The 22,937-nt window shown below is 45.7% G+C and overlaps 1 protein-coding gene across 5 annotated transcripts in view; it reads right to left on the bottom strand.

Moving 5' to 3' along the window:
* Positions 1-22,937, bottom strand: part of Fndc1 (fibronectin type III domain containing 1) — an 88,479-nt gene that overhangs the window by 41,220 nt on the left and 24,322 nt on the right. For 3 of the 5 annotated variants that reach the window (XM_029471660.1, XM_029471661.1, XM_021149094.2), the window contains 4 exons: positions 9,080-9,286; positions 5,679-5,777; positions 3,659-3,776; positions 1,117-1,304 (listed from right to left, as the gene is read on the bottom strand). In XM_029471660.1, the coding sequence (XP_029327520.1) occupies positions 1,117-1,304; positions 3,659-3,776; positions 5,679-5,777; positions 9,080-9,286 (612 nt within the window). Of the gene's footprint in view, positions 1-1,116; positions 1,305-3,658; positions 3,777-5,678; positions 5,778-9,079; positions 9,287-20,904; positions 20,974-21,574; positions 21,662-22,937 lie in introns of all 5 variants that reach the window. The other 2 variants (XM_029471659.1, XM_029471658.1) reach the window with 1 other exon arrangement.

The following is a 22,937-nucleotide window of genomic DNA, read 5'->3' as shown; positions in this document are numbered from 1 at the left end:
CACACATGACCTCNCAGACACTGTCTACTGAAGAGATGGTGTGTTTGTGTTGATGACACACATGACCTCTGACAGGCCCCTCAGACACTGTCTACTGAAGAGATGGTGTGTTTGTGTTGGTGACACACATGACCTCCGACAGGCCCCTCATACACTGTCTACTGAAGAGATGGTGTGTTTGTGTTGGTGACACACAAGAGGTGGTTCTACACTAGCTTTTTGTAAGGTGACTTTTGTGGCTCGCACCAGCCCCTGCAGCGAGTTTAGAAACATCTAGAAATAGGCTTTTAGGAATTCCAATTTTTTCTTCCAGATAAATATTGTGCTATTAGAAGTTCAAAATCTGCAACATCCTTTAGTACAACTTTTATTATTGTTTTGTTAATAGGGCCTCACTCTATTGCCCTGGCTGGCCTAGAAGGCAATATGTAAACCAGGCTAGCCTTGGACTCTCATAGATCCACCTGCTTCTGTGTTCCAAAGGCTGAGATAAAAGCCATCCGCCGCCATATCCAACCTAGTGCAACTTACAAAGGTGTGGTTCTAGCTGTTACTGAATGACAGCCTTGGCTACAGAAGAGGTCTTCTCGGGAAGATTATACAACAAAAACTAAGCCACCCAGGGACATCTGTGGCCATAGTAGCAACATATGTATGCTACAGCCTGGAACTTGAAGGGTTTGGTATGTCAGAAGACCATTTTGGTAGGAAAACAAATGTCAGAGTATAAAGCATGAACCAAGCAAAACTGCTCCTTAACCATCCTCCCCCCACCCCACCAACTTAATACTTCTAAACCCAAACTCTACATCTACCTATACATACAAACTCCACTACTACTAAGACTGAGACTATTATTATTGTTGTTGTTATTATTTGGTTTTTCGAGGCAGGGTTTCTCTGTGTAGCACTGGCTGTCCTGGAACTTAATCTGTAGACTAGGCTGGCCTTGAACTCAGAAATCCACCTGCCTCTGCCTCCAAGTGCTGGGATTAAAGGCATGCACCACTACTGCCGGGCACTACTAAGACTTATAGATAGTGAGATTTTACTGCTTGACCTGTCAGTTTAGGCGTGACCCTCAGTTGAAACCCCAAGGCCATTTCAGACACAAACCCGATTCCGGCGTTCTCTGGAAGATGGATGCACTCCACTTGCCATCTCGTTCCCCTTGTGAAATCCGGACTGCGAATTCATACACGGTGTCTGGGATCAGGCTGTCCACCAGGACACGCCTGTTAGAGACTTGCTTGTAATCCCACCTGGCCGACTCCCCCTTCTCTCGGTAACGCACAGTGTACTGTCTAGGAGAGAACGCAACATGACAGTCATCTGGAGGGCCTGAGTCTTCGCAGTTGACTTCCAGAGTCATCGCTGATCATCTTTCCCTGTAAGTGGTCATTCTTAAAAGCAAGCAGGGAGATTTGAGGAGAAAAATCTAAACTTTCAACGATGTCATTGACTCTAAGAATCTGAAGCCAGGGTCCTGGCAAGTGTGTGTAAAAAACGGGCCAAGAAATAGAGTGTGTTTCTGTCCAAGACTAAAAATGCCCCAGTGTTCCAAAGACCAGAGATGACAAACAGAAAGGTAAAGGAGGGGTGGTCAGAATTTACAAACACCTAATTTCTCAGTGATGTGTGTGTGCAGACCAGCTGAAGAATGTGATGAGAACTGGTTCTCTCTCTGCCTGTCTCTCATACACATGCACACAAAGCCAAAATCCTCATTTCCTGCTTAGCTGGACCTGTTCTACAGACTCAGGAGAACAGGAAACAGGTGGCCTTGTGTAGACTTACTGCCATGAAATAGAACATCCTCTAGAGAGGACAGAAATGGAGCAGGACAGAGTGGCTGAGAGAAGACTCCAGTATGATCCACTGGGAGAGAAATACCAAAGTATAGACTCTTTAAGACCCTGGACAGCATGACATTTGAGGAGCAGCAAACCCTGAAGACTGGACCCCTGTTAATACAGCTTTTCCTCATGGCTTCTTCCCAGTAAAAAGTGTTTGAGGCATTAAAAATGTTCTATTGGGGATTTCAAGGGAGTTTAGTTACACAGTACTTGCAAGATGAAGTATAAGATCAGTATATGAATAAGACTCTTCTGATTCATTAAAAAGATGTTAAAAATCGGCATGGTGGTATATGTTTGTAATGCTAGGTCTCAAGAGGAGAGACAGGGATTCCTGAGGCCTGCCAGCCAGCCAGCCCAGCCTGCTTGGCAAGTTTCAGGCCAGCAAGAGATGCTCTCGAGACCATAAATAAAATAAGACAGAGGATGCCTGAGGAACAACATTTAATGTTGACCCCTGGCTTCTGTGTGCACATGTACATGTGTACACACACGCACATGCACACATATGTTATTCATTATATGTAGTAAATCAGGAGAAGACATCAGTTGAAGATATGGCACAACTATGAACAAAGCAGTTCTTCTGAGGAGAGTCTAGCTTCCTCTCGTTTCTCCTAAGATATTGGAAGCCAAAGCCCAGAGGCAATCAGGACCACTTCCTGTTGGGGGAGGGTATGTGGATGAGAGACACCTCTTCTGAGCCCTTAGGTAAAAACGTGTGACATTCTACCAGCAAACAGAAAGCCTGCCCTGTACCTATTAAAGATCGCACTTGATACACTTTTACAATCTGAGCACTATATTTCTTTTACTTCCCAGTATGCTCTGCTTCCTGCTGTAGCTAAGTTTGAAACTTAATTCATAATAACCAGGCCACCAACCTTTGGCTTTTTCTTCGTTGTATAAATTATCAAGTCTTTGAACACACACACACACAAAAACCATTTTAAATTTATATTCACCAGTCTTTATACAATGTAGAAAACCATAAAACTCACATAAAAGATTATTCTAACATGATAAGACTGGTTAATTTTTTTGTCTGTTCTTACTACAAATGGTATAAAAAAAAAACAGAACAGGACAACATCATGAGCTAAAGGAAAAGAAGGTGCTCTTTATTATACACAACCAAAGAGAAGCTGACATACTTCAGAGACCAGCTAATGTCTACTGAGAAGCACACATGTGATATTAGATAAACATCTGCCTCTCAACATAAAAGTCTATCCTGCCTTGACTCTTCAAGAAGACTCCTCCCACAGTGCACTCTTCACAGAGGGAAAGTGCATAACTGAGGCAGGGGGAAAATAATCAGGGAATTTACACACACAAAATAAAAATGGAACAGATGAAATATGAAGTACTGTCCTGTGAATTAGCCTCCTGGCCCTATTTGATTTGCAGGAAATAAGTTGCCACCAAATACTGGACATTCAACAGGAAAAGAGGGGTCAGCACCCACATAAGAAAGAAAATAAAATCAGGCTAGAAAGATGGGTCCATGGCTAAGAACACTGGGCTCTTCCATAGGACTCAGGTTTGGTTCCCAACACTCACATGGTGGCTCACAGCCATTTGTAATTACAGTTCCAGAAGATCTTATGTCCTCTTCTTCCTCTGTGGGCACCATCCATGCACATAGGACACATATACACATGCAAGCAAAAGCATTCATGCACAAGAAGTAAAATAAATGAGTCTTCACAAAATTAAAAAGAAAAAAACCCCACTGAATTCAAGTCCAGAGAACCCGTGCGTCTCCTACCCAAAGATAAGAAATAAGCGTACTTGTGTACCTTGATGCAACAACTCTCTTCTGTTTTTCCACAAGAGGATCCACCCAGGCCACGAGCACGGACTGAGATGACATGACCCGGACACTAATGTCTTCAGGCACGTCCAGTTCATCCTCTTCTGCAATGACAGTGGATGCACAAAAGGGGTCTCTTTTACCACAGGCTCTGCACTGACTTCCTCCAGCCATGCCCTGCCCAACTTTTAGTTGTTCATGCTTAATGTAGGTAAGATGAGATGAATAGAACACTAAGTGATTATTTTGTCTGCATAAAGAGGGGAATCTCCATTCTTGCTTTCCCTAACCATAGCCTGAGAAGCAAGGAGTTCACTTTAAAAGCTGCCTGAGCCAATCAGCATGCAGAAGGGTGTAAAGGGGCTGTCATGCCTTGGTAGAAAACACTACCAGAAGCTCAGTGCTTGCTCATTACACACTGTAAATTTCTCAGAAGTAATAAAGTTTTCATCAGGGCATATGTTTGAGGGAATAAATTTTACATTGTTATTCACTAGAGATCATGATGTCAAATGAAAATTCTGCCTTAAACAATGGTTATGAATCTCATGGGAGCAAATGTTCTTCCTATTTTAGAGTATGTGGTTGAAAGGCAGGTTAAATGCTATATTCAGATAGAAGATAGAGTTGAGTTTGCTAGTGTCTTACTGAGATTTATTATCGTCATCCAAAAATACAGTCACAAACTTTACCATCTTATTTTGGTCTCTAACTAATTAAGATTTACAAAGTGTCCTCAACTTCGCTTGTATGTTTCTTTGTTGTGTTGTTTTGGGTTTTTTGGTATTTTGGTTTTTGTATGGGTCAAAAGAACTCAGAGTTTATCTAAGTGGGAGACACTGGAGTGGACTGTTGGGGAAGCCGTCCTTCTCTCTGGTGGGACCATCGGTGACTGATACACGTCACATTGCATAGAGACTGATAGACGTCTCTATGCAATGTGGAAAGGCATAGTAGGCCCCACTCTACATCATGACTGCACTAAAGGGTTGTGATAGGGTCTCCTCGGGTCTGCTTAATTTTTATGTCAACCTGACACAACCCAGCATCACCTGGAAGAGAGAGCCTCAACTGGAGAACTGCCCCTTCAGACTGGCCTGTGGCCATGTCAGTAAGAGATTATCTTGATTGTTTCTTGACGCGGTAGGGCCCAGCCCAGAGCCAGCACACTGTGGGTGGAGATTGGCCCTGGGGAGGTGGGCCTAGGCTGCATAAGGAATCAGCTGAGCAGGAGCCAGAGGGTGGGCCTAGGCTGCATAAGGAATCAGCTGAGCAGGAGCCAGAGGGTGAAGCAGGAGCGGTGTTCCTCCGTGCCTTCTGCTTTCGTTCCTGGACTTCCCTCCATGAATGACTGACTGAAGTGTAAAGATGACATAAACCCTTTCCTATCCTAACTGCTTTTAGCTGTGGTTTATCACAGCAACAGAAAGGAATTAGAACTCATGGAGGTTCATGCACAAAATGGTATGTGTAATTTGTAAATATTATGAGTGATGAAAAAAAAAACCCACCCATTAATGGAGGTAAAACACACACACACACACACACACACACACACACTTCAATAAGTGCACAGTGATTGGGCTACGAGTGAACCACAATTACATATTTTCCTGCTTTTCTGGATACTATCACATCTGCATAAAGTGAGCTGAAATGTGTGTGCCTCCATGCTGCCCCAGCACACCTGTTCTTCCTCCTGCTTTGTGCAGTGCCTCCCTAGGGACATTTAACAGATGGACCAGACTGTCTTTCCATGGAATGATGCCTTGCTCCCTCTAGCAACTGTACCATAAAGCTGTCCACAATCCACAGTGAAACAGGCCTTATCAAAAGAATTCTCCCGTCTCTACCCAGGAAAGAAACATGCGTACCTACAACTGTAGTTCCCTTCACTCCCCTTGAAACTCACCAGGCCCCCCATCCCATCACAGCCAGCATCACGTGGGAAACAGCATTCACACCAGACCATGGTTTCACCAAGTGCATCCTCCTTGGAAACGTACCTGCATGCTTGCGCTTTGTGAGGGCAGCCCTATAGACGGGCTGACTCTGCCCCTGGGAGTTCGTGGACTGCAGGGAGACCACATACACCGACTCAGAGGCTGTGGACCAAAAAGCAGGACATGGGACAGTGTCCTTGTTCCTCCGTAGCCTATGTGCCCTACAGCTTTCTCTCCCCCTTCCCCAGCCATTTCACAGGCAAGCCTTTGTCTAGTCACTATGCCCTGCAGAGAGGCCCCTATCACTGTTCTTGTTTCATGGGCAAGGACAGGTTCAGAGGGGTGAGGTGAATTCCCAAGTCATAGAGTAATTTGGTCTTGCAGCCAGTTCTACATGACTTCAAGGCCACGGCTTTAAATAACTTCAGATGGGGAAGGAGCAGACCCTATGCGGACATCACAGAGATACATCCAATTTATTCAACAGTAGGCACACACTTCTCTCTGTGCCTTGGTTATTGGATACTGGGTAGAACCACAATCTCCAAACTGACACCAGAATCACTACCCAGTGAACCCAGGATACCCCATCCACCCCATCCTCGCAAACCCTGGCTGGCTCGCTTCCCAGCCTTGAGTATATGCAACAGAATTTCTTCACTTCCCTTCTGGCAACTTCCAGAAGGTCTTCAGACTTCCCTGTCTTCTAAGTCTGATCTTATCCTCTTCTCTTGTAGTCCTGAGGCCCCTCCACTTCAACATTGCTGCCTGTCTTGGGGATTTCACTGAGTCAGAAGACCACCAATAAAATGTGTTTAATGACTGCCTCGGGGCAGATTCCCTGGTGATGGGATTTTAATCCAATTCCTCAGTGTGTGCGTCCACTTCCGAGATACCTCATGACCAGTGGCATCTCTGAGGTAAACAGCGTTACGGTCCTATGCAGAATAAATCACAAAGACAGGCTTCCAGGACACAGCAGACCCTCTCATCCCATACCATGTCCTTCTGTTTAGAGTTTCTCTTCACAGGAACCCACCACAGGAAGCCCAAATCTGTTGATGAAATTCAAAAGATAACATATTGTAGAAGAAGCCTGCAAGGGGGCTTCCCTGTGAGATTATACCAGACCTAGAGCTCACGTATATCTTAGATCCAAATTCGATGAAGTTTAGGCAGCAAGAGAGCAAGATCATGTCATCTTCAGGTGAGCAGAGGTGTACTACTGGAGAGATGAAAAACTTGTGAGCCCAGTCACGTGGGTCAGAGTAATGCCAAATTATGTTCTAGTGCTTGCTGCGAATGAGACCCGTGAGTGAAACTCTCGTCCACTGTATCGCACATGCAAGGAGAGTCTTTCGTCATTGGCTGGATAGCTGGGTAGGGTCTGATCCCTATCATTAAAGAGCTGCACCATCCAGCGGCAAAGGGGCTGCTCAGGAATGGAGGGCTGGAGTGACTGGATTACTCTGTGGTTCCACATCACCAGGTCGCTTTCCCACAACTGCTCTTCACGATGCCACCCAGCATAGATTCTCCTGTCACTTCTTGGCTCTTGCCACATTTCTTGTGGCATTGGAGAAGAGAGGTGTTTGGTGTCTTCTTGCTGGATTCTGGACTTTGATGGCTTATGGGCTTTGCCTGGCTCGGAGGGGCTTGTACCTCCTTGTGAGGCCCATGTAGATACAAAGAACACCACACAGTTGTCTCATGTAGGGAACATCCAATCAAGAAGCTTGATAGATACTGTAACACTGGAGTGTCCAGCAGGTGGCTGAACACAGCATCCAATCACACAGAGATGTCTGAGATTCCTCAGAAGGGGGAATACAGCCATCTGTCCCAGGATCTTCACCAGTTCAAATATGAGCTGCTCACATTGCAGCATGGTCCTGGGAGCCAGGACGGGGGGTCCTGGGGACTATAGGACTGTCTGCCTAGACACCACAAGAATGTATACTTACACCCTTAGCTAGTGAATCCTCACAGCAAACCAGCAATGCAGGCCACTAGGCTTTCTTCCCAGAACTCTGTCTCTCTGAAGCTGCTCCCACCCAGGGCTGTTCCCTGAGCTCAATCATGGTGCCTCATGGCCTGGCTGTGAGTCCCCCTCCTACTTGCTCTGACCCCACTCCCACGTCCCTCCATCTGCACACCCCTCACCTATCTTAGAGAACTTACCTTTTATGACAGAGATGCCACATAAGAGGTACAGCACTTCCTTCCCACACACCACAGGCCTGTGGGTGCCTCCTGGCTCCTTCCCACCCTAGCTTCTGACCCCAACAATGCCAATTTCCACTTCTGGCCTTTACGCCCCTGAGTGATATGAGCCTCTACCTCCACTGTCTACACCATCAGGTTTGCAATGACATGAGAGGCAGCCAACTACACTTGCGTAAAGAGACCAGATGTTTTACCAGAATCTTCTGAGTAGTCCCAATAAGCCATTACCTCTCCCTTGGTTGAGACTTGACCCATTAGGAAACAAAGGAAGCATGAACCATAAGGACCAAAATACCTATCATTGGTAAAAGAGCAGGTGTCAGAGCATGTACCCTGGACCCTTGAGTCTCTGTAGCCTGGCTTCCCCTAAAATAGTACATAAAGGGGCCCAGCTCTACATCCAATTCATTAGGTAGATAGTGGGGCAGGGGCAAGGGCAAGAGTGGACATTAGCAGTTGGAGAGTAGCATAGCCTCGGACCATGACCTGTGTCCCTGTCTAACTTGTCAATAAAGGCCTATTAAGGTGGACCACACAGTATCTCCTGGCCCCAGCAAATATGCCCACGAACATTCCATAGCTAATGCTACCTTTGCTATGAAAACAGAACCATAAAGGGGAAAATATTTTCCCTCCCCACCACACCTCACATCTGGATTAAGTGGCTCAAGGACTCTGTGTATAGAAACAGCGTATAAGACAGTGTGGTCCTGCCACTGAATAAAGGTTAATGTGACTGAGGCCAAGACAGGATGGGACAAAGTGGTGTTGTGGTCTCAGTAAGAACTGTGCCCCTAGGCTTATGAGTTTGATCTCTTGGCCCCAAGCTGGTGGCACTGTGGAATGTGGTGGGACATTTACAAGATAAGGCTTGCTGGAGGAAGTGTGTCACCAGAGGCAAGCCTTGGGAGTTCCGTAGCTGGGCCTTACTTCCTGTTCACTCTGCTTCTTATTCTACCGGTCTTTAGGACATTCCAGGAGCATACTCCAGCCTCCACAGCATACCTGCCTCTGGGCCTTCCCCGCTGTGGGGCTCCATCACCAAAACTGAGAGCCAGAATAGCCCCTTCCTTCCAGAAGTTGGCTTGTTCACAAGGAGGGGGCTAACATAGAGCATTGCCTCGAATAACCATCATAGCTGAGAGAAGCACGTCTTGTTTAGACGACATTCTTCCTTGAATGATGTTCTAAATATAAAAGCAATGAACACATTGCATGGAAGAGCATTTCAAACTCACCGAGCTTTTTAATTTCATGTGATCTCTCATCTCTGGTCAGTGGGACATAATTCATCTTCCGGCCACTTTCCCCGTAGCCCAGAAGAAAACCCCGAGATCTTCGTGGGCTCTTGGCTCCAGACAGGCGTGGTGCCTTCCATGCAACGGACAGCCTGTCGTCTGAGGCTCGGACACGCATACGCAAGGGCTTGTTGGGCACTTCCTTTTCTTAAGAAGGACACAATATAGACATGATTAAAGGATGGAGCTTACGTCATGTATGTGAAATCTCTGCAACACTGAGCCTCATCGGTTAATCGCTGGACTTAAAACACTAATTTTTGAGGGGTAACCTGTTAACTTCCAGGGTGGACTCCATCCACATGGGCTTCCATTTTATGCCAATTCTCTGAACTTAAAATGAAAACATTCCATGTGTGTCAGCCACAGATCTGGAAGCTTTATAAGATCCTTTTTCATCTACTTCCTTTCACTCCTGATAGGCTAGACAGACTGTATACTTGTGGTGAGGGCTAGAGATAGATATTAAAATACAACAGAGTCATTAGGTGTTATTTATAACTGGCCTCCAGAAGGCATTTCCTCTGTCATGTTGAAAGGATAACTTTCCTTCCTTGTAATGAGCTAAAGACTAACCAGTTTTGATCTGGAGTCTCTCTTCCCACCCTTATGTAAATCTTGCCCACCCCCCACAAATCTTGGTTATGCCCCACTGTGGCCACTATCCTCAGGGACTCTGATGGTTTTTACTGACAAATTAACCAGTTTGCAAAAATCCTGAACTGACTTGAAATGTTTCCATTGTTAACTTTCTCAAAGTAGTATGTCTTAGGGACACTGGGTAATATTTAGAGCCTATCTATCTCTCTACCTATCTATTTTTAGTAAGAGCTGATACATCGAGGAACAAGGGTTTATGGATCATGTGGCTACCATGTTTGCACATTTCTAACAATGGACCACCTTCTAGCCCTCGTTTGAGGATGCTGCTAAGCAAAAGAGCATTTCTCTGTATAAGGCAGTTACTCCCAAGCATCCCTTCTTTGTCATCCATATTAGGCTCAGCACCAATTCTGACTAATTCTGTTAGACTAGAAATTTCAGTCTCAGATGAAATCTGAGAACAAATGCAATGAGATAGTTAACTTTGAAATGACTGTCTCCAATGCTGTACATCTAAGTAAAGGACCACCCTTTTGGGGCGTTCCTGGAGTTGCTTAATGAGCCACTGGACATTCTTCCTTAAAGCCGTCTGAGAACAGTATATAAGTCATAACAAAAGTTTTCCCCAATATGCAAAAGTTTAAACCCTTTGTAACCCAACAGAATAACCCAGCAAAAGGCAATGCCTGGTTCTTCTGTGAGTCCAGAGGCACTTGTTGCTACATAGGACCAATATGCTCAGCCTGCACTTGTTTTCCATCAGAGTCCTGCCAGTCAAGCATCTGAAAGGAGACCTGGTGTCCCCTCGACTATTCTATTCTTGAGGATAGCTGCAGGTTTCCTCCCGGGACAGATTCTCATTTGGCAACCTCTGCACTCACTAGCGCAATGCTGAGCAGGGATACTAAAGACTCATGGAAATCTGTACTGATGGGGTCAACAAGAGGAAAGAATGAGGTTCTCAGGACAAGGAGCTTCATCAAGACCACACAAGTTTGCTGGCTGGGGTGTGCATCCTGGAACTCCCATGCACAATAATCTCATTGAGCATTAACCACACAACCCCATGGCAGAGACAGCAGCTGTCCCAATACACAGTGTGGCTCCTGCCACCAGCACTTGTGAACCTTCCTACTGGGGTCCTGGAATGGGGCCAGGACCACAGAACAGCTGATAATCCAATACAGAGTGGCCCTGGGGTGAGGGAGAAAGCTATCCACATTTGGAGACAAAGCAGATAAAACCATGAAGTCATTTAGTGTCAGCCAGGGGTGGGGACCCAACTATTCTGCCCCCCCAGGGCTCTCTGTTTAAACTCCCCTCCCACACCACCCACTAGCCATCCAGTCTCTTCTGCTCATGCCTGTGAAACAAGTTTGGGTCTAAGCACAGTCCTTACAGAGTGGGCACACTATGCCCTGCCCAGCTGACTCTACACAAGCTGGAACTGCAGTCTCCCCACAGTGCAGTGAAGGACTTAGCTAGAGGTTATTCCCAGGACAATGGAAGTGTGGATAAAAGCCACAACATAGAGAAAGGGCCCACCCCTTCAAACACAGTCACTTCCCTTCTGCGGCTTTGATTTTTCAAGCACCTTGAAACTTTCCTTTCTTTAACATCTGGATTCTGCATACTGTCAACTGTCGTTTGCAGATCATCCAGGGAGCCTCTCTTAAAGCAGATACACACATCACAAAAGCATTCCTGTGTGGTTAAAATTCATCTGCAATTAAATTATGTGAGTATTTTCTCTAAGCTGTGTGCAGTGGCCTCACAAAAGCACTATGAATTTTTCTAATAAATTCTGTAGATCTTTTATCTTGAAAACAGGAAGTCATAACTGACAAAATCAATCAGGCTCACACCCACCAGGGCAGCGTGTATTTATTTCAGAATTGGAGGGACACATCCCCTCCCCCATTAGTTTTAGTGCAACAGAACCAGGTAAGACGTTAGCAGAGCTGGTGGGCTACAGAAGACCTGGGACAGTTACACATGGTCCCCCTGCCAGGCATAGAACAAAAGCACGGCCTGGCTGTAGACTAGGAAGCCAGGCAGGGCTGGGCTGTTCCTCGTGATTTGTAAGTCAGCACATTTCTGAAGTTGTATGGAATCAATTTTTTCTTTTTACCATGAAAAAAAAAGGCAAAAATTCCACATGATGCTTTGCCTGGGTATAATTCTATGCTAGTTAAATGTGACAGGTTTTTAGATTAGGCTAGCCCAGACTCTAGACTCAGGGTCTACAACAAATTTACTACTTACAGCGGACTCCAAGAGCACTTCCTGACTATCTCAGTTTCTTCTTCTCTGAGACTGTACATAACAGCCGGGTAGAGTTTATGTCAGTAACCTCAGCACTTCTGAAGTAAAAGCTAGCCCAGGCTATAACAAACTCTGGGATAGCTTTGGCTACAACAGCCTCATAAGTTTATATCCATCATAAACCCATTCTTCCTGGTCAAATTCAGATTCAACCCCCTGAACCATCTCTGAATAGATTCCCCAAACCCTTCAACACACACAGTATTACAATACAGCTGTGTGTTGCTAACTGCAGAAACACACTCTGCAAATGCACTGTCAGGTGATTCCATCATGTGCATGTTATATGGCACACTCACATACACTGAGGTGACTATGACATCACTAAGTGTCGTACTCTCAAACACCATGATTGTCTACACATTCCATTGGGATGCTGGTGCCCGCTCCAATAAATGACTTTTTGGAGTAATACTTAAATAAGATCATCTACTTAATAATAACAGAGAAGGACCCTTAATTTCCTTATTTTGGAATGGATCTATCAGGTATCACTCACCAGGAATAGTACCGATAACAGACAAAGAGACTGAGAGGCAAAGGTGGGGGTAACATTGCCGAGCTGGACGGCAACAGACACTGGGCAGGAATTAGAACCCTGCTGTTGGACCTGTAGTCCTAGCTCACTGTGCTGCAGTGTTTACTCAGAAGCTCCTGGGGGCTGCACTGAGCATCCCTGTAGCCACACTAGCATAAACACTGCAGCCACTCTGGGGAGGACCATGGTGCTCCTGAGTGCTTTGGGTAAAGGATCTGGCTCAGTGGGAGTCTCTGTCCGTCGCATTCACACTTATCTCCTTACACAAATAGTTGGTTGAGCTCCCCAAGCTCTGGCCCCCATCAGGAAGTAAGCCAGTGACATCTGTCCCACTGAGGCCAGCTCACTGCCCTATCCCTTTCACATTAGAGATGTACTCAGTGCTCCAAGGAAGGACCACTGGATGAAGATCCAAGTCCCTGGTCCACCATGCCAACGGATCCATTGGCTCACTTGTCCAAGGAATCACTCAGAACCCAAAGTAGAGAAAGACAGCCCACAGACATCCTGCTCCCCGCAGAGACACTGGAATAGTGCCTCACGAGCAGTGCCTGGAGTCGGGAAACCTTCTGCAGAAGGTGAAGGAGGAGATGGTCTAAAAGGCAAAGCAGTTTGAGATGGATAAAAGAGATAGGAAAGAATCTTGATGTCCTCCAGGCTCACTAACACCACGTAGAACATTATAGGTCGCAAAAGCCAATGTGCCTTCGTGATGGACATAAAACTAACTTCAAACACCCCCAGAGGGCCCTTCAGTTCCAGCTCACCCGGCCTGTGGAGTATGTCTGAGATCCTGCTTTCCTGCTTCCAGGGTGCCCTCAAATGAGGAAGCTACCAGACACCTGCCCGTCATGAGGACAGAAAGCTACACTGTAGACAGAAGTGATCCCACAGGACAGAGCCAAGCTGCCAGCATTTGCAGCCTAGAACTGGCTCTTGAAATCCAGTAAGCCGGCAATCAGAAGCAGGTCAAATAGCTTGCACTACCCGGGGCCACTCGGGGTGCAGCACTTGCTCACTTAAACAATTTTCCCTCAAGGTTTTCACAGAACATCAAGGAGATTTATCTCCATTCCCTAAAGCCTGGAGTGCTGCTACTTCTGCACAATCTGTTTTATCTCAAAATTCTCAACATTGCGTTTGAATTTTGTAGACCACTCCACCAAATGTTGGTGTTTGCTTTATGATTAAAAATAGTGAGTTTTAGTGCCTGATCACAGAGAGAGGACTCCCATTGGATTAGATGTGTTCAGTTTTCCTCATGCCTTTGTTGGTTTCTGGTCATACCTATAGACTTAGGTCTCAAGAGTCACAGTTTGAGTGACCCCACAAAAGGCAGTCAGGATGGCCTTCTGTCACTCAGCAGGTGGCTTTGTTATTGACCCCTCCAGAGTTGAACATCAGTAGGTCTATCAATACCAGTTCTATTTAACCATGTGGGACTGAGGCTCTACTGTGCTGCAAGATGCCAAGTCACCCACAAATTGCTGTGCATTGACAGAGGACTCTGCACAGATCAGTGAAGAAACCTTTGATAGTACTGTGAGACTCCAGAGGCTCTTCAGCTGCCTGTGTGGATAGGTCTCAGTTTCCATTAGTCACAGATCTTCCCTGGGGCTCCCATTGAGTAGAAAATACTGATGTCCCTGTGCCCTTCAGTGGCATCTAAGAGACTAATGTCAGATGCTAACATCCATGTGACCCTGACGACCACATCACCATCTCAACTTGTAAAAAGAGCTCAGCGCTCGTCCGTGCCAAGTCCAGCCTACTGGCTCCCGTTGCTGACCTAGTTCCCCCAACACGTCTGAGGGGATCATCCAGATTCTCGGGGTATCCAGCTGTGAAGGCTCCATATGCTCTTAATGGGTGAGTCAGACTCCACAGCTGCCATGGATCCATCTCATGGCATGTTAGTTTCCAGCCACACTTCCTGACAGTTCACGGGGGCCACCAAAAGCAAAGAGAGCAGTAGTCCTTTCCTGACTCTAATAGCTGGTGCTCCTGCACCCCTCAGGACAGCAGAGGGACAGGATCATAGACTATGGAAGCTAAGAAAGACTAGTGTGAAATATTCTTGGGAAAAGCATTATCTCGAAAGTGTGGTTTTCTCCAGGATGGTTTTAATGGAAGTCTTCCTGCATTTGCTTCATCTGAAGGTCAAATGGAGAGCAGGGCGTGTGCTTTCTGAAAAGGAGAGGCCTGGTCTTGTTGACTGGGTGCTTGGCTCCTTCAGCCTGTTACCTGGTACCCCATTTGTAGTAAAATCCCATTTATGAATAGCTCGATAAGAAGGAGGTGTTTCTTTCCAGACTAACATTGAATTTTTCAGTGATCCTGCAGACTATACTCCAAGCTGACAGCCCCAAACTCTTATTTTTTTTTCACTTTCAGACTTTGAAAGAAGAGCCCTTGATAGACACAAGGGTCAGAGAGCAGCAGCACATGGGCCCATTTGTTGACCTCTGAACAAGTGCTGGCTTTTATTAAACTACAGAGGTCCTTCTAGAACATTCCTTCAAGGCTGCATGAGCAAGCACAGCTCAGCCTCTCCAGATTTCCAGCATCCTGGCCCTAGCCTAGGAGCAGTCACCCCCGTGGCAAGAACCATGAGCCAAGACAGACAGACCTCCAAGACAGACCTCCATTTCTTTATAATTTATCCCCAATGTCAGACATTCTGTCTTAACTACAAAAAAGTAACGAACTAGGTAAGACACCAAGAAGAGGTTAAACTGGGTTTTCATGATTTCATGGTAAAGTTATTTCAGTGTTGAATTATTTGTGCAACCGTGTGTGTCAACACTTTGAGCCAGGCATCAGGGAGGCTGCTGGAGGGAAGGCTCCAAAAAGGAGTCCAACCCCAAATTTGCCCTGGGGTCTCATTGTGGTTTGAAGATCCTCTGCTAATGAAGTCAGCCTTCAAGAGAAGGAATGACTCAACTTTTCCCCAAAGCAAGGAGAAAGGGAGATGGAAGTCACCCAAGGAAGATGAGGTACTCACCCCGAGAGGAGCAGGAAGGAAGGCACCTGACAGAAGATAGCACAATCCAGGAAAGAAGCTGAAGAAAGTGGCTACCTTTTGTGGCAGCCCTTTTGGAAGAGAGAAAGGTGACCGTGTAAAGACAGACAGATCCCCTAGCCCAGCTATGAGAGGCCAAAGAGAGAGCACCATGCATCTGGGTGGTCCTGGTGGAACCAGGGAAGGCAGTTCAGAGAGGGGGAGATGTTCTGAGTGCATGTCCGGGTTAAAGCAGAGAAGAAACAAGCCAAGGGTGGCCTCGGGACTCTGCCAAGGGGGAAAGCCTGCAGAACTGGATCCTGGCGAGGTCAGGAAGCAAGCTCATGATGTGATGGATAGAAGAAACAAGACATCCTGCCTACAGACAGAGGAGTTCAGAGCTCCAGCTTAAGCAGTGCAGTGGCTATCACCATAGGGTTATAGTGTCTGAACCACAGTGCTGGTGGCAATGGCCAGAGAGGAATGATCTACAGCTCACCCAACTTAGATGAAGCTGTCACTGAACTACTGAAAACATGAACAACCTTCACAACTAAAATACAGTGCAAAGAAGGCATGATGTAAAACCCAGACTTTGTGTCAGTTCTGGATCCAATTCGGTTCCATAGCTTGAGGGAAAGGGACAGAGGACAGGTCTATAGGAATCCATGAAAACCATTAAAACAGATAGGAACATATCCTGCACAAAAATTAACTAGGATCTAACGTGGTTTCCAAGATGAAATTTTGGCAATACAGAATAACCGGCCCACAGCTGCATCTAGGCTGGTCACTATCAAAGTGGGAACATGGTGCAGTCCTGGCCCCAGGGGCCTGCTTCAATGTGGCCTCACTACTCTGGAGCCAGCCACCTAGAAAGCTAAGACAGCAGTGAAGGATTCTGAAATAAATGAGAAGACTTCCCTGGGATCAGAAAGAGGGCGGGGGCTACAGGCAGACATCCCAGCAAGGAGGGTGGGTTCTGCATGCAGAACAGAGGAGACCTTCTGCCCTGTCAGAAGCAGCAAGGCTGCCACCCAGGAGTTGCATCTTTACTCAGGATATCATTTCTGGGTCCAAACCTTTCATATTTGGGTGAGCAACTAGACTCAGAGTCACTCATGTCCTGTCCAACCTCTAAGACTTTCTAGAAGGTTCTTCCCCTTCCTCCCCCTCATCATGTTACTTCCCCATCGCAGCTTGGTGGTCCAGTCTAATCACCAGGCTCCCCATATGCTCATCCAAGATTACTATACAGTTGGTTCTTTTTTTTTCAAATAATTGGTGACTATTTCAAAATTCGTATAGTGACATCTTAATCCCAGAACGTCAGAGTTAGCCATATTGGGCCGTAGGGTCCCTAAAGAGGTAATCAGGTTTAAATAAAGATATCGGGGCCCATCCTCATCCAACCCAACTGGTGTCCTTGCAGAAGGAAGGAGAGTAGACCCACAGACACTTGCCATCTCTGTCCTATGTGAGATGGGTAAAGACAGAAGGGGAGGAAGCCATCTGCAAACACAGAGAATTCCCAAGGTTCAGGCCTGCCCACACTTTACTCTTAGACCTCGACGCTCGGGAACCACTGGGAACACATTCTGTTGTACAAGCCCTCCCTGCCCCGTGGGTGGCAGCCCTCGCCAACACTACTCTGATACATGTGACTCAGTTGCTTAGTTGCTTCCTGGCTTTCTTTCCCACTAGTGTGTATATTTCATGCTGATGTGCCTTCATCCGTCTGGTTCACCGTGCTAGAGACCTCTGGGTCCTGTGTCTGCAAAACCCAGGTACTAAAGGAATAGATTAACAACCTTGGCACTATTTTTAGGAAAAGAATATTTAGACATGATAGGTCTGAGCCAGCCAAAGGAGACTTTCTGCAATTTGAATTGAAATCCCTGTTTTCAGCAGAATAAAGAACAGATTCTCCCCTGATGTTAAACGGGGTGCTGGTGGGGCACAGACAAGTCAGCCAAAGCACCAACAAGCCCCTGCGAGGCCTCATGCCGGTGCTGGTGCTGATTCTGTGTCATTTTTGTAAGGCAAATGTTTTCTTATGAATGAAGACTGGTACCATTCAGAATGCTTCTTTTGTTTGACCAAACTGTTATCCACTTACTCATTGTTCTGAACAAGAAATGGCTTTTTTATTTCAAGACCCAAAAGCAAAGGGGCGAGGTATCATATCAATCAATCATAGACAATTTCCTATAGATTCTCATTCTTTCAGCAATAATGAAATATAGCATTTTCTGAGACTGTGCTCTCTGGAAACCATGGGTGGTTGTTCAGTTTGGTGTTTTGAGGTCTGGACTACATCATATGCTGCAAGTTCAGCTGGGAGTTTCTCTTCTCGTATCTTTTATTCATTCTGTATGGCAAATAGAGATCATATATCCTAAAAGAGAGTGTTGGTGATCACAGATCCAAAAGCACCTACAGAAAGAAGCTGAACACAGTCACAATGCATTAAACCAACAGTGAGTTAGAACTTGAATTTCTTTGATTCCCAAATCCTAATCTGTAACCCTGGGAGACCATGTCACACATATACAGACATGTACCCACAGACACTTTCAAACACACTCATACAGTCCCATTAAAGGTGGCAAAAGAAAGTGATTATCTGTGGAAAAAGCAAGAAAATTCCTAGTTCTAAATCTAATGGCAGATCAAGAGTATAAAATGAACATTTAAAATACGAATATGAGATTCAAATACAAAGCATGAATAGCTATCAGTAAAATGTGTGTTTCTGACTAATTACATATGTGTCTTCAGGAGTAAATACATCTAAAATTAACATCCTTTCCTATGTTGCCCTCGTCTTAAGTGTGTGGTAGCCCCCCTCCATCTAAAGCTTAACTTTCCCTGGTTCAATTACCTGTAATATACTGTATCCCCAAAAAATTAAGTGGAAAATTCCAGAAATAAGAAATTTACAATGAAAGTATACATTGTTCTGCAAAATGTAGTGGTCCCTCACATTACCCGACTCCATCCTGCCCAAGATATAAATGATGCCTTCATCCAGTGTATCTGGGGTGAATATGATGCTATTATTAGTCACCTAATAGCTTTCTAAGTCGTCAAATTGGCTCTTGCAAATACACAAGTCCTTTTGTTCTAGTAACATCTCCTAACATGTAATATCCTACTATTAGTACCACGATGACTAATTTGTGTTACTTTATTACAATCATCTGCGTATTGTATCAGCTCGTTATCACCTTGAGAAGGAGGTAAAGACGGTGCAGCTGGTTAACCTAAGAGAGGCAGGGAAGAGCAGTCACATTCACATTGCCATTAGAGGGCAGGGCTCCAGGTTTTTAAATGTATTACAGTTGTGTTAAAGTCTTATTGCTCCAAGGACATGGAACCTGAAGAAGCTACCTCCTGTAGCCAGACAGGAGCCCCAGTGGAGCGACAGAGGCACCAATCCACCCACAAAACTTTCAACCCAAGATTTATTCTGTCTACAGGAAATGCAGGCACAGGGGATGAAGCAGAGACTGAGGGAATGGCCAACTGATAACCGGACAACTTGAGACCCATCCCCTGGGCAAGTACTAATGCTTAATACTATTAATGATGCTTTGTTATGCTTGTAGACAGGAGCATGGCTGTCCTCTGAGAGGCTCCAACCAGCTGCTGACTCAGACAGATGCAGACACCCACAGCCAAACAGTGGATGGAGCTTGGGAACTTTTATGGAAGAATAGGAGGAAGGATAGCAGCCCCTAAGGGGATAGGAACTCCACAGGAAGACCAATAGAGTCAACTAACCTTGGGGCTCTCAGAATCTGAACCACCAACCAAAGAACATACACAGGCTGGGCCTAAGCCTCCCCACACATATGTACCAGATAGCTTGTATAGCTTGGTTTTCATGTAAGTCCCGAACAACTGGAGTTGGTCCTATCCCCAAAGCTGCTGCCTGTATGTGGGATATGTTCTTCTAGCTGGGCTGCCTTGTTTGGCCTCAATGGGAAGCACCTAGCCTTGCTAGCCAGAGGGGGATGGGGGGGTCTCACCTGCTCAGAGAAGAAGGGAGAATGGGAGAAGGATTGTGAGGGGGAGAGTAACTAGGAGGAGCAGTGAATGGGTTGTAAAGTGAATAAAAAATTAAATTAAATTAAAATTTTAGGAAACTACAAATGCCAAAAATACAAGTAAATACAACAAAAACTCTCATTGTACCCACCTTGAGAGTTCTAAACGGTCACAAGTGTACAGGTTGAGGTAAAAGCATGAGTGGTTTCAGGCTCTACTTAGCTCTGGAAACATACACTCTGGAGATGCAGAGACTTCCTATGCGGCCAGGGTGTGCCAAGTTTGATCCTTGGTCCCTTTCCTCTCCCAATCCTGGTATATGCACTCTCTGAAATGCTGTTCTCACTCTCTAGAATGACTCCCAACCATATCTAACCCCTTGTTTCCCTTTCCAGCTTTCTGGCCTCAACTCTACTCACTCACAAAACATTTGCATTACAACAACACCCCACTGCCACCTGGAGCATCCCTGAGGAAGAGTGTGCTGCTTCCCACATCCCTTCCTTTATTTTGTTGCTTTATTCTCTCACCTCACCCTCTTTCCTAATATAAAAGCCTTTGGCAACCACCTGCATCAGAACCTCACTGTGGTCACCAACCGCAACTTATACTCACCTCTCCCTAACCCATTCCATGCCGACGTGCTTCAGCACGTGCTCCACAAAAACGAAGCATAGCTCTCTGCCCTACTGCCGTTGTTCTGAAATAACTGCATTCTTGTGAATTCTTTTTTACCATTAATTAGATATATTCAAGTAACAGCTCATAAGAAATAGCAACTTTTCTCTAAATAAGTAAAACAATGTGACCAGACAACATCAATGTCCACAGGGCAACACACGCATAGACAAATATGGAGCAGAGATGGGAGGAATCTGGCCTATCACAAAATATTCCAGAGCATTCCAAGAAAAGTGCAAGACTTGAAGACACACAGTGGCCAACAAGAGCCATTCTTTTTAAGGTTCTCCATTAGCTGTTCACAGATAAAAGGAATAAAATTCCTGACCAGGACAGTTCTACCATTTCAGCCACCATATTTGCTAGTAAACACAGACGTTGCCCATCGGGGAGGGGAAGGAGCAGGAAGTCGCACACAACACCAGCTGCAGTCTGACCACCAATGTGCATTAGTTTAGCAATGAGAATGGATGAAGGTTTGTGAGCACATGCGTGTGACAGAGCCACAGTCCTCTTGGGAGACGTGGCTCCGGCGAAGGCATGAGCCAGGTGAGCGCATAGTACCTGTGACGGTCTCATTAAATGGTCCTGGACCCTTGATGGGAAAACCATCTATCTTGATCCATTCACCTCCTAAATCAGGGAAATGCAACTGGATAGTTAGAAACAAGGTCTGCGGGATTCTCCGAAGTTCAATACACCCTCAGTGACTAGTCAAATGGTCCTTGAGAAACACCACACCTAAGTTTTTGTGACAACACAATTAGTTGTAGGGTCTGTACTTGGCTAATTGGGCCGTGCTGAAAAATAGCAGACAAAATGTTCATAAACTGCACCAAAGTTATGCCCAAAATGGGGGGGAAAATTAAAAATCTAAAAAAAAAAATCCTTCTCTCCTAATTTTCCTTCTTTAGGCTTACTGTACAAGCCTACAATGTGGAAATCTTTTAATCAGTCTAATTTTAATTTTTAAATTACGTTTATTTATTGGGGCTGTGCATTCCACACTGCACATGTGAGTCTCAGAGGGCAACTTACAGAAATCGGTTCTCTCCTTTCCATGGAGTGCGCCCCAGGGATCGAACTCAGGTCATCTGGCTTGGTGGCAAGCGCCTTTGCTCACTGATCCATCTCACCAGCCCAGTAATTCTAAGTTTTTATTGGTGTGAAGAAGCCAGGAGAGAGAGGCCCTCCCAGTCTACTCATCAAAGCAGGGCCTCCAGGTCGGACTTACCGGGTGGGCTCTCAGCTCTGTAAACGGGGCGGCTCACTCCGCTGTGGTTCTCTGCGGTAACCAGCACGAAGTACACCACCCCCGGCTCTGAAACACACGGTTCACATAAACTACCGGAAACGCACACTCCATTCACTCGCCATCTCACTTACACCGATTACACACAAATACAAAAACCCAAATGCAGTGGCAAGTCCAACGGCAGCTTTCTCTTCGGTTTTACAGAAATCGCTAACATTCTCCCCAGGCAGCTGAAACAGGGCTGACCCTAAGAATGTCAGCTGTATTTAATACAAAGTGCAGGCAAGCGGAACAAACCTGGGTTCCTGCGCCACTGATAACAGAAGACTTTGAGGTCTGTAGTATGAACTCAGCAGAGGAATTAGGAGCTCACTGACCACATTAGCACCCAAACACAGTGCCACAAACCTCTACCACCACACAGGGAAGCTCCAAATGGAAAGATCCAGGGAGGAAAAAAAAAGGAACTATCAATGAAAATCATAAAATCTTTATTGCTGTACATAATGCTTCATGGAATTTTTCTTTTTCACTGTAAAATGTTCCCCAGACTACATCTGCATGTGGTTTTTGACTATTTTAATAGCAACAGCAAAAAAAAAGGTTAGAAAAATATTTCCTGGAATTCTGAAAATGCTAATCTTGAAATAACTAGGCTTTTGCTTTTGGACTTTGGTCTCAGAGTCAAGGCAAGTAGCAGAGGTCTCCTTGGCTGAGCCCTGAAACCGTTGAGATTCAAAAGGAAACCAAGGGAACTGTTACAGTACAAAGCCTTGGACTCACAATTTTCCAAAACCAAAACTGTAACACTAATTTCCCCCAAAATGAATCATTGTCTCGTAGCAGGTAAGGAAGGAGCAGTTCCTTGAAGAGCTTAAAGCCTGTGTGTGGGGGGTGGGATGGACATTGGAGAGATGGCAGTTTGTCCTGTCGGGAAGGGAAGGGAGAATGGCATTTCTCAACCTTGAGGCATTCTTTTCAACAGAATCTTACTCAGTCCTCAAACTGGAGGTTTGAGGCTATCTGGGGCTTCTGCTATACTCAAGCCTGGTGTGGGCTCTTGGCTGTCTGTGGCAGGAGCTGGTGGCATTTAGGGCCTGGCACAACCTGCCGAGCTAATGGGAAACCGTTACAGGTCCCAAAAGAATACAGAATTGTGCTTTGTCAGCCTTTCCTCACTCTGGACTCATTTGAATTCCCCAGCAATGGAGTCCACATGTCTCCGACTCTCCACCATTTAACTCATCACTTCCTTGGGAGATGTTGTTTATCGGGTGGTACAGCTCTCTCTCTCTCTCTCTCTCTCTCTCTCTCTCTCTCTCTCTCTCTCTCTCTCTCTCAT

Source organism: Mus caroli, chromosome 17 (genome assembly GCF_900094665.2).
Source record: "Mus caroli chromosome 17, CAROLI_EIJ_v1.1, whole genome shotgun sequence".
Lineage (NCBI taxonomy): Eukaryota > Metazoa > Chordata > Mammalia > Rodentia > Muridae > Mus > Mus caroli.
Note: the sequence above shows the minus strand (reverse complement) of the source record. Positions and strands in the feature narration are given on the sequence as shown.